The sequence below is a fragment of the Aptenodytes patagonicus genome, chromosome 1, assembly GCF_965638725.1.
Source record: "Aptenodytes patagonicus chromosome 1, bAptPat1.pri.cur, whole genome shotgun sequence".
NCBI classification, from domain to species: Eukaryota; Metazoa; Chordata; class Aves; order Sphenisciformes; family Spheniscidae; genus Aptenodytes; species Aptenodytes patagonicus.
The window spans coordinates 213,448,319-213,460,788 of NC_134949.1; the positions used below are offsets into that span (position 1 = coordinate 213,448,319).

The 12,470-nt window shown below is 36.9% G+C and overlaps 1 protein-coding gene across 7 annotated transcripts in view; it reads right to left on the bottom strand.

The window, feature by feature from the left end:
- The window catches only part of CNTN5 (contactin 5), a 721,166-nt gene that overhangs the window by 258,482 nt on the left and 450,214 nt on the right, over positions 1 to 12,470 (bottom strand). For all 7 annotated transcript variants that reach the window (XM_076328246.1, XM_076328247.1, XM_076328249.1 and 4 more), the window contains one exon: positions 8,341 to 8,516. In XM_076328246.1, coding sequence (XP_076184361.1) covers positions 8,341 to 8,516 — 176 coding nt within the window. The remainder of the gene's footprint in view (positions 1 to 8,340; positions 8,517 to 12,470) is intronic.

Genomic DNA, 12,470 nt, shown 5'->3' on the forward strand with positions numbered 1-12,470 from the left:
CGTCAGGAGCTCCCTCCTCCGGCTCGGGGAATGGCGGGGCTGGGGCTCCCTCTCACTCCCTGCGTTTTTGCTTTTCGCAGGTTTTGCCGTGGTTATGCCGCTTCAGGAAGGGTCCCCCGGCGCGATCCTCCGCTCCGGAGCCCTTCGCCTCGGTGGCTTCGCTCTGAAGCAAACTGAGACATCAAGATGCAGACTGAGAGTTAAGGAAGGATGGACACAGACTAAACCAAAATTTGAGTAGCTTTGTTTAGTGCTTTTTAAAATTAATTCTTTTCGTATTTTTTTCATATGGTAAAAGTTATAAAATTACATTATTTCAGACAACTATGGTATGTCTGATTCATACGTTAAAGATGCAGTGTATGCATTTCCCCTAGTATGCTGAAGACTCAATTCAAGATACTCGGACTTTGTCTAGACGAGTATAGTGAAAAGTATCAAGAAATACTCTCCTGCACTGGACTTTCATCACGGACACTGTCACAGTGTTAGAAGCGTCCATGGGATTCTTTGGTGGGACCACAGCCTTCTCCAAGACAATTCTTGTCACATTTTGTGTGTTAGCAGGAGTGACTAGGGGCCATTCCCAAAAGACAGTTTAGAAGTACTCTGTGTCTTGGAAGACAAAAGAGTTTAAAAGTATGGATGTGGACCTTTCCATACGATTTGTTCTCAGTGCTAAGGAATGTTTAATTTACTAGCATAGACACAGAACCCTTTTTGGAACTGACAAGATGATACTGATTCAAGGCAGCAGAGAGAAGATAAAACAGAATTTACCCACCCTCCTCTTGTCTTCAAGGAAAGAAAGCATGTGCTTTTCTAGATAGGAAAGAATTGGGTTACCTCTGCTCTCTAAAGTGATCTAGTACAGGGGCAAGGCAGTTGGTCTTTTAAAACTGGTGTAGCAATGGAAAAATAGAAACTTGCTACAATTCTCAGACAGCTTCAAAAACAGAACTAAAGGGACAGAAATACACATAGCAAGTCTACCAGAGCTCTTAGCTGGTCTTATGCTATTACAGATTAGTCACTGTAGATAGGATCAGGAGACCGTTTCTGAAGACATGCTGCATGCTTTGTGTGGAAGGGGAGTTCCGGGAGACAAGGTGTGTATTTTTTTTCCTAAAGCTTTCAGTGGATATCACTCTTGAATACAGTTGAAATCCTGTAAGGTTTATTGTCTGGCAATACTCATTAGTGGTCTGTTTGGAAATTTGAACAACGGATAAATATTCATTCATTTTGGCATTCTTGTCAGAAAGAGTGGATGCTGTCTTCACAGTTTTAGGTGACCTCTCAAGAGCTGATTTCATTTATTTCTCCAGACTTGCTTTCAGACTTGGATGAAAGATTCACCTATGTAAAGCAAGGTCGAAGGCAGGTTTTCATCAAAGATTTACCATAGCCACAATGATGAACGCGGATCTATCTTTTCCAACAGAGAACGGCTTCTTTGAGAACGGCTGGATAAAAGGAGTTGTAATGAGTTTTGCTATTTTTAAGGCATGAATTTTATTTTTCTAAGCTGTTTATTCACTTTAAGAAAGAAAGGATCAAGAAATGAATGGCAGAAGGCTTAATTAAACCTATTATGTGTCTGTCATGATGACACTATGGTAACAAATCCATACAGACTGTTTCAACTGTTGCTTTAGAAATTCTCATGTTTAACAACAACAAAGAGTTTAAGCATGTGCTTAATTTTAAGCACGTACATCATCCCATCAACTTCAAAAAGATTATGCAAATACTTTAAGATTAAATACTTTTTTAGACTAGGGCCAAAGTTCTTAGCACCTTGCACCATTGAACTTAATTGTATAAGCTGAATGTTTCTATAAACAACAAAGTAAGTATCACTACAGCTAAAATTCAAATAACTTGGTTTTCCAAAGTTGAAATTAAACAAAAAGTTCTAATTTGACTCAAAGCTTCATTTTTTCACCATTTTTATATGAAAAAAACACATATCTTTCAGTTTAAAATTCTTTCTGATTCTCTTAACAAAAGAAAGGACTAGATCTGCAGAATTGTGAAGTAGATATGTGTAAGTGGTTTGAACATTTATGTGGGAAACTGTGGCCCGGGGGGTTGATCTGAGTCCTATAGTCACTGAAGACCTTAGCCTTGAAATCTCATTTTGTAAGAAAGATCTCACAATCTTTCCTTGTGAAATTGTCGCACCTTGCACAAATAAACAATGGAAGAGCTAGGAAGCAGAATCTCCACATCTGAACTAGAAGTCAGATCCCCTCCTTCAGTAAGATAACACAATTTCCTCAGTCTTCATTTACCTGAAACTACTCGTGGAGTGTGACACAAATTCATATTAATCTGAGGTTCATTGAATGATATTCTTCAATTAATAAACTATTTATGAATAAAATGCAACCAGTCCTATATACAATGAACTTTTTCTGTCATGTACACCTGGTTTGCAGGTGTATCTTAAGCATGCATTTCCCCCAGACAGCAACTTGGAATTATGCAGAAAAAAATCCAAAAGTTTTATATTGCAAATCACTATTGTAGCTGTAGCTATTCTTAACCAACATAGTAATATTCTTCACATTGGTGTGACGGTTTCAGAGCAAAGCAATACCCAACTTAGGCTGTATTACAGGATGATCAGGGACATTTTTAAAAATGAAAGTATGACTAGTTGCATTCTGATTTCTTTCCCACTTCAGCTTGTTCTCATCTTTCTTTTAAAGTATTTAATACTATTTAGCTTTGTATGGTTTAGAAGAAAATGTTGATATTGTAATGTGATCAAACATTTTGTTACGTTGCATATTCTGGAATTAACATGAGAAATCAAGGTTTTTCTCATGTATAGAGGGTTGTAATTAAATCAACTCTTTACAAATTAATACTAGGAAATTATGTAGTAAACCCAACAAGATGTCCAGGGAGCATGGTGGCAAGAAAGAAAACATGGCTCATTAAGTTAATTTCTTAGGAGGTGAACTCACTAACAGGCTGTCAGAAGTGTGCCGTGATGGAATGGGCAGTGCACAGGCTGTCTCCCCAGAAAACTATTGATTTATATGTCTGCATCATGGCTGACTTCTTATTCTGTACATCACTGGACAGTCATGGTAGCTCATCAATTGGAAAAGGACATTTAAATTGTATCTAATCAATACCCTTCTCTGTAGATTAAATGAGAAAATAGATTTAATAAAAAAAAAGGAAAATGATACAAAGAAGCCAGTGACAATCAGATTAAGAAAATTGCAGTGAGGAGTCTCATAAATGACAGCTGAGAAGTTATTTCCCCCTACCACTTCTTTATTTTTTTTAGCCCAGGCTGTAAATATCACAAAGATGGTAGGTTTGTGAAAGGTTGAATAATCCACAGATAGAGAAAAGCAATTTTGTTTTGTGACCTAATGGAATACAGAGATTGTACATGTGGCAAAGGTAAGCCCAAAATACATTCGCTGTTATAGCTAAAGTTGTAGTCAAAGCCACTGTTCCAAACAGAGGCTGTGGAACCCAGCACAAAAATCTGCAGCTGTTGTGCAGTAAGGCAGGTAGATTTAGTCAATTTGGAATCTCTGTATTTTTTTCAATTTCCCATCAGGCTCAAGTCACTTATTCTTTTTTAGCTCATGTACTTAGCCAAAAGTAGCCAACACTGAGAAATTAATATTAAAGTTTAATTTTTAAATCCTCCCTTTATGTTACACAAATTTCTAACAACAGAAATGAGAGGAGATAAGAGACCAAACTAAAACCATCTAACAATGTATGTGTGCTTAGTGTGTAAGTTACTTCATAAAACTTTTACACTTTGTTATTAAGTTTCATACCCTCAAAACACTTTTGATGTTGTGCATTTCTGTAAAATTACTAGGTGTTCAACGAAGTTAGGTTTCTGCTTGCAGCAACTATGAGTTTGCTATGCTTGCTTTATTTGGCTGATGCTCTTGCCTTCATATATACACAATTTTTCTTAATGGAGTAAAAACTTAAGCTAGAATAACTATCTTTCCCTTTTCTATTTCCATTGACTGCAGAATCTTTAAAGACGTGTTTGGGATTTGAATAAGTCTTCCATAGAGCTAGCCACACCCAGAACTACAAAATTCATTAACGTTAAGATGGGCCAAAGGAATTCGGTAATTATTCCTCTAACGCTCTTACATTTTAATGAGCTGATTAGAATCTTGTTAAGAAAAAAATATACTTCGTATATGAACTATTCCTTGTGATTGTGAAGTATAAATGACATTTGAAGCTGTAGCAAACTGATAGCTTTTTATTTTTTTAACAACCTGCTATGAGCAAACTTCTGAAATGTGACTTTAAACATATAATTTTTGTGATCAAGAATTCTGATTTGCTTGATATTTGGTCAGTGTTATCTTTGGGCTTTTTTCCCCCATTTTTTTCTGCATAAAATCCTATTGAAGACAAAAGAAATTCCTGGCAAATATTTGCTTTTATTGACAAATATATTTATCCTTAATTTCTGTTACAGTATGGGTTTTTTTCTCTTTTTTTTTGCTTACTTTCCTAAAATAGCATAAAACACCATGACCTTGGGCATGAAAGATCATAAGAAATGCAAAGAAGAGAAAAAAAGAGGAGAACTTTTTCGGTGTTTAAATCTTCATAAATATTTGCTATGATAGTTTAAAATTTTGAGCAGACCTTTAACTGCACATAACTGGTCTTTCCACTTTGCTCCATAAAAATAACCAGTGATACAGGAGGCTATTTCAAATGTTACATGTCTAAACATGTATAAAATAATGTTCATTTTATATCTCTCTCTCTTTCAAATCCAAAGACATTGTATAAGTATTTCAAAGTCCTATTTTAATTATGCACACACATGCAAATGATATAGTACATAAACATTTACATTTGTAATGCATCACCAATGCTGAACTACATGATAATAACCATAGCAACTGGACTTTTGGCCATGCAGTTGTGAGAAAACGAAGAGCCAATGCAATAAACATGCTCTCCTTTTTCAAGTTTCATGATATTTTGCATAGGCACATTACAGCACATGCTTTTTCCTGTAAGACAGTGTCAAAGGCCTTGTTTAATGGTCCCTGTTGTTTCCTTTTGAGCTGTATGCCATTTCTCTCTTTAATTAGAAGAACAGCTCTTCAAGCTGCAAAGACATAACTATTTTCCACAGCAGTACAAACCATGCATTCAAGTGAGTCCATTAACTTAATTTTTAAAATTTTTCTGTGAAACTGGTAAGTTTCTGGAATCCATGGCTTTCAGTGAAAAAAGGGAAACTGAATGGCATTATGTGTAGCTCTGTATCTCATAATCAGAAATGCCTTGGTTTATCCTTGGGATTATAAATTACCCTTCAAGCCATTAGAGCCCAGTAAAATTGCAGGGCACCAATTACTTTAATTACTTTAAGGTTAGGACCTTTCCTTACAAAAATCTTTTTCAATGCTTTACTTTCTATCTACTGAAAATAACTAGAGACATGCAAGCCTGCTGTTAACAAGCAATACTATAACATGTCCTACTTCAACTATACTGAAATTTTATCTTACAGTATTTCATCACAAGCATGACATTTTTAAAATTCTTATATTTATTTCAGGGTAATGTAAGCTAATCTTTGTCTAGTCCATCTCTACCTATCTATATAATGCTTTAGAGCTCAATGCTAATTACTGTATGAACATAGTCTAATCTAAAGACCATTTAATTGTATACTACCTCAGCCAAGGTTGTTTTCAGGTAATTAATGAATTTAAATGCAAGAAAAAGCGTTATTAATAAATGAGATGTCATATATTACTTGGTTAAAATATCTTAATATGGAAAATTTCCTAATTTATTTCAGAAAGATTGTGATTACAGAAGTTTTTCTAGATATGAAGTAAGAGGTCTCCAAAATATTATGTTTTAAATCATAAAACTATCCTTCATGCTGTAAAGCAAAGATCTTCCCTTTAAGCATCTGAAAAGCACATTTGTTTCTTAAAGGAAATAAAAAGTAGCAGCACTTTGGGAACCAGTGTAAACTTTATATCACCCAAGATATCAGGATGAAAATATTCCATTCTTTGCTTCAAGAAAATTTATCTGAAATTTCTGGTCAAATTCAAGACAGTGTCTTAGATATTTTAAAGCTGAAATCGCAATGAAAATCTTTATTTTAAATTTACTTTGGATCTGACTTACTAAAACATTTCTGTGATATAAGCTTCTGATAGGTTGCTACGAGTTTACAGTATGGTGACACCAATTTATACTCCGAGTTGCTGCATGATGCAAATACTGTTTCAACAGGAACACATCAGCCATTTAAGATCAGGGATTTGAAGAAGCATTAAATCAAGAGTGGGAGTGTCATGCTACAAAGAAGTTGAACTACAAATACACATTGAACTTGAAATCGCTCTTGTGAAGGGGTTGTTCATGAACTTCTAAAAGAACTTCAACCAGTTATGACTCTCTATCCCTTTTTAAAGATTTCTGTGTGCTTATAACAGCCTCTTCCCTCTCGCAAGTTCTGCAGCATTGTTTGCTACACCTCAATGCTTCCAGCTAGCATTCCTCCATTAACCTTGCCTGGGAAACTTTCATTACAATTCCCAAGTAAATACTTTAATGAACAGAAGTCACATTCAAGCCATTGTAGTATAACAAGTTTGATACCTACAAAAGCAGGTGCGCAAGCTAATAATAATTTTAAAATCCAGTAAGAATAAACCCACCAAACCCAACCTCTTCTTTCTTATTCTTTTTTTTTTACAACCTTATCTAAATTTGTTTTATTGGAGGAGATAATATTGTAACTAGAAGTACATGGGGTCCTGAATGAACTGTGGATATAGCTACTGAAACTCATAGGCTTTCTGTTGTTTGAGCTCCAACTCTCACTTTCTCTGTATTATTTTTTCAGCTTGAGGTCAAATGGCCACCTGTTAGCCATGCTCCTGATATGGGAACAGAAAGCTGAGGTTCAGAGCCCTGGGACTATCTATATTTAGCAGTTGTCAGGTTCTCTAACCAAGTGATTTGTTTTATGATAGTTTTCTTGTCTAAAAGATAAAATGTAGCAGAATTTTCTCAGAGCTACGTTTAAGACTGAGGTCCAATAATACTGTGATAAGACCACTGTTGTGATGTTTAGAGTTTTAAACATACTGCCCTGGCATGAGGAAACTTTGACAAACGTCAGTATTGCTCCCAGCTCAGAAGTAGGTGGATAGTGCCATGATCTTGCTAACAAATACCTTGACAGGATCTGCAGCAGATAAGACTAAAGCTATAGATTTGAGAAGTCTGCCTTCACCAGGAAGGGGTGGATTAAGGGAGAATCTCAGACCCTACACTATCTCTGCTGAGTTCTCCACACCACCAGATGTGTTAGTAGACATGCAGGTAGGCAACTTGTCCTTAACCCCACTGTTCTCCAGTTGTGGCTATAAGAAGATCTGCCTCTTGTTTCGTGGTAATGTCCTATTTTCAGCAGGATCTGAGAAATCAGGGTGGAGTTCTTTTTGCATCCCTGCCTCTTAAAAACCCCTCATGGTAGGATTTACCTAGATAAAGCACTAAAATGGTGTTGGTTGCCTTCCTGTAAAGTGCTGAAGGGAAGTCAGGGTTGGAGGTAGAATATCTGAAATTCTGGGCCTGTTTTTCCTGATAGTATGTTTGAAAAAGAGCGTGCTACAGATAGACCATAGCATTTACTTGGGTTCATGAATTGTTGATAGCTTCTAGAAAGTATATTGTAGTGAATGATTTCAAAAGCTATGACATTTTCAGTTTCTATTAACAACAAAAAAACACTCTGTCTCATAATGTATGAATGTTTGCATGATATGTATGCATAAACATGGACATAAAACATGTATATTTATATACATATATACATACAAAACTATGCTCTCACACACATAGTTATAGGTGCAGATTGTCCTACAGATATATAGGCAGTTTATCCCTAACTCTATCCCTATCCCTAAACTCTATTCCTAAGTTTACAGTTCTTTCTCTCCTGCTCAGATGGTGTGGCAAAGTGATACATGTTTCAGGAAACCAGCAATGAGTGAAATATATCGTTGCAGAGTATTCAAGTACATCATTAGAGGATAGCATTTAGGATAATGTACTAAAGTTATTTTCCCTGATAGTTGGTTCTATTTTAAAAGTACAAAGTCCACAGAAAACCACTCTTTCCCACTAAGCATTTTATTTCTAATTTTGAGATCCTAGCCCAACAAAGTCAGTGAACAGTGTAACTTGTGTAATGGATTCAAATTACCATTTAGAGCCTTATCAAGCAATGTAAAGATCTGATTTATCCATGTTAAAAAAATTGTTACTCACATGCAAACTGAAGAACAGCCTCTCTGCTTAAAATACTGCCAAACACGTTGGTGGTTAAACACTGATACTGTCCAGAATCCTTCATTTCACTGGGGTTGTTGATGATCAAACTTCCTTCTATTAAACTGAAGCGATAATCACTTTCAATGTCGATTTCCGTTCCATTTCGAAGCCATCTTAGGAAAAAAGAAAGAAACTCCTTGAGCCTTTTATGGCCAAAGGCAGGCATCAAGCTTAGGATACAGAACCTGACAGCCCTGGCAGTTACTAAGGAGGACGGCTACTCACAGATACCCGGTGCAGGAACCCACTACTTTGGCAAAGCTTTGGATGGAGATGTTCCACAAGGCGTGCCTGACAAAAACGAAGCTTTGCTGAAAAAAGCCACTCAAAACAGACCTTTTGCCTCTGAGGAGAAAGCATATTCATCCTTTCACCTATGCTGAATTAAACTCGTGACCCTTTTTTTCACAAAATTATCATCCACAAACACTTGGGACTTGGAAACGGTTTGGCAGAAGCATCCTTTATGTCAAAAGCAGGACTTTTGCCATGCTTATGATAGCCAGCGTTTCAATTCACGTTTCATCCTTAAAGCCTTAGGCCTAGATGAGCTTAGCGACTTCGTAGAGCTGAGTCAGCATGGCATGAGAGCAAGGAACCTTTCTTTTCCATTCTTTCAGCGCTTGTTCTTCTGGGCCCAAGGAACGGAGAAACCCGATTTAAATACAGAAAGTAGAAGAGCAAGGCCTGTGAGGAGCACGGAGGTCGACTGATGTACGTAGGCTGTTATGAAATAAAGGATGTCGGCAATGGACAGAGGCAAAACAGTATCAGCTGGGCCAGGATACACGAAATTCAGAGAAGCCCGGTCCAGGGGAGACTGGAATTAGCTGGCGCCTGCTCAGGGGTAATGCCTGGCAGCTACCAGGTAAATGGAAGCTCAGGTCAGATGGGGAGTTGGCAGAGGGAATACTACGTTTGGGAGGTGTTTGGGAGAGAAATGAGAAGCCTGGACAGTAAAGACAGGGATGGGAGTGAAGATAAGGTGGAAAAAGTCAGGCTGTAGGAAACATTAGAAAGTATCACACCTGAGCCAAAGCATTGAATAATTCCTGAACAAACACTTCTTTTTCTGAGGTTTCAGAAGTAACCTAAGAGTCTCATAATTTTTCTGTTGTGTGAGTGGGTTTTGGGTTGTTTGTTTTTTTCCCCCTGGACATTCTCTGCCAAAAAGCCTCACCCCTTTCATTCATCTCCAGACTGAAACAACAAACCCTGCACTAGTCCACTGGCTGCAAGAGAAAAGATTTTGTGTGGTAGATTAATAGACTCCAGTATGCTGGAATAACCCTGGGTGTGTGTGTGTTGCAGTATCTCAGTTAAAGAATAATAACCCACATAAGAAGACTTTTTAGATTTGCTTTTGTGTTAAACCATATAGAACATGAAATTGTTAAAAGAATGCAAAGAAGAGATAAGCAGTGTAAACAGGTACAGCACAGCTATTATGATGCACAGATATTTCCTTCATCACTAGTTCACAGTCATTCTGCAATTTCAAAGTTGCCTCAGGAAATTGCCAGGCACTTCCAAGCTTTGCCAGAGTTCAGCAAGGGCAAAGAACTTGGCAACATCTAGACTCCAGAGGCAACTTTAATGAAGCAAAATGCTTATCAGTTCACCCTATCTTGTTAACATTCATGGTGAATGAGGTACAGACAGCAGAATTCAGCCAAAGTAGCTCTGAATTTTTCTTAATCCAAAGGTCAGAATTGCCAGAATTAAGGTGAACTGTGAAACTATTGTTTGCCCCCTTTTTTCATGATTGGACTTTTGATCACAGAGGACCCCTGCTTCATTCAATGTAAGAAATGAAACACTGTTGGCAATATATTTATGTTGCAAAGGATACTAGGGAAATGTCTGTAGGATTCACTACTTTTTTAAAGAGATTCATACATAGCAGAGCTAAAAAGAAGAGGAACTTTTAATCTTGAACAATTTATTAATGATTCAAGATTTTGAATGAAATCATTATGAAAGTTAACTTTTACATGGGTGTATATATATTTATATATATATGAAATAAAAATGCAAAATTAATTGATCCAGAAATGATGAGAGATTTAGATAAGGAAAAAGACAAAATTACATGTTTTGGCATTTCCAAATGGGAACTGACATGAAATTCAGTTTGCTTTAATTAGCTTTCTTCACTTAGTTTCATTTTCAGTTAAAGTCAATGCAAAAATATTTTTTTGTAATGCTACCGCAAAACTTTGGATCTTGATTGCTGCCTGCCTATATATCTTGGGGTCCATCCTGAATGATTGTATTCCCCTCATATAATCCAAGCACATTAGAGGAAAAGCAACACTGAATTGTGTGATGTGTTTTCTTCCAGGTACCCTGACTGATCTGGGAGGACAAATATAATACTTAAAAGGTAACGAGCTGATAGGGAAAATCAGCTACATTATTTCTTGAAGACAAGTGACAGATAACATTTCAAAATATTCTAATTTAGCTTAAGCAGACAGAAAGTAATTTTAAATTTTTTTTTTCAACTGCCTTTTCTATCAGGAAATGATATTGACAAAAAATTTCTAACCAGCTTATATGCGTCCTAAGTAAAATAGGAAACGCAGTGTTTCACAAGCAATGAAAGCAATGTAGTGAAGCGGCATCTCAGGGAATTCTGCACCTGCCTTTAACTCAGTAACACTGATGACCTGTGAGATCCCACAGGAAGCTTGTGAATGTCTGCATTCCTCATCAAAGGTGTCTCAGTTATGTTCTTTATTGTTTGGGTCCTGACTTGTGATACTAAAGTATGATTTGCAGAAATGCTGAGCAAATTGAATCAGTTTATCTCGGGGAGTTATTCCCTAAATGAATGCATTTAGATACCTTAATGACTGGAACTCAAGAAATTAAAAATTGTTATTTCAGGGTAGAGCTTGAACAAGGGGAAAAAAGCTCTTTGCAAGGAAGAAGAAAATCTGAAATGATGTGAGCATTCTCCATTCTGTTAAAATGAAGTAATGTCCTAGCAAAAAAAAAGAATTTGTAAACAGGTTATGAACACTGTGTCATAAGTTATTCAGGCTAAGGAAATGAATTAAAATGGCAGATACGACTTAATTTTGGAATTTTTGAGTGCTTTAAATGTTATTTTAATGTAGCTTAAAAAACTAAAAAGTTGTACTGTGCTTTGGTTTTGGCTGAAAATAATTCTTAGCAGCATGGGCCTCACAGCCCATGTAAATAAAGATCTCTATTGTCCAGTGTTTGTAGATAATAGGACAGGGTCTTTGGTGATATGGAAATATCCCTTCTCCTCACTACTTCATATGCCAAAGGTTGGGCAGTGACATACAACAAACCTTTGCCTATCTGTAGCATTTTTTGAGGCTAATTCCCTCTGCACCTGCCCTGGAGAACAGTATATTCCTCACAAAGTAATTTATATCTCTTTTCCCTTCCCCCGAATGGTAGTGTGTATTGCATATGCTGTACAGACAAGTGGCAACAACAGAAGGAGGAGAAGTTAAACTGTGCTGTTAGAATTAGGCTTTTCAGGTCAAAGCTTTCCTTGCATGAACAGCAGTCAGGAAAGTTTGTTTATGAGTCTGCTGACACCAGTTAATATCTGGAGAACTGAAGGAATGGATATCACAAAATCATAAAACAGCCCAGGTTGGAAGGGACCTCGAAAGATCATTTGGTCCAATCTTTCATGGAAAAGGGAGCCTAGATGAGTTTATCTAGCATCTCGTTCAATTGCATCTTGAAAACCTCCAGTGATGGGGACTCTGCCATGTCCCTGAGGAGGTTGTTCCAGTGAATGATTGTTCTCACAGTAAAAAATTTATTTCTTATATTGAGATGAAACCTCTCTTGTATGAAACCTCCCTTTGCATCTGTTGCCGCTTGCCTTCTCCATGTGGTTCCTTGTGAAGAGAAGAGCCTCAATCCTCTTTGTAGCTGCCCTTTAAGATATGCTGAAAGTCTGTATTTGTTCTTTGCCTTCCACTGAGAAAATGCAAAAAACAGTTGGACCAAGAGAGAAAGGAGATGACATAGGTTCTCCAAAGAGGAAATCTCCACAAGAATAATGAGGTTGT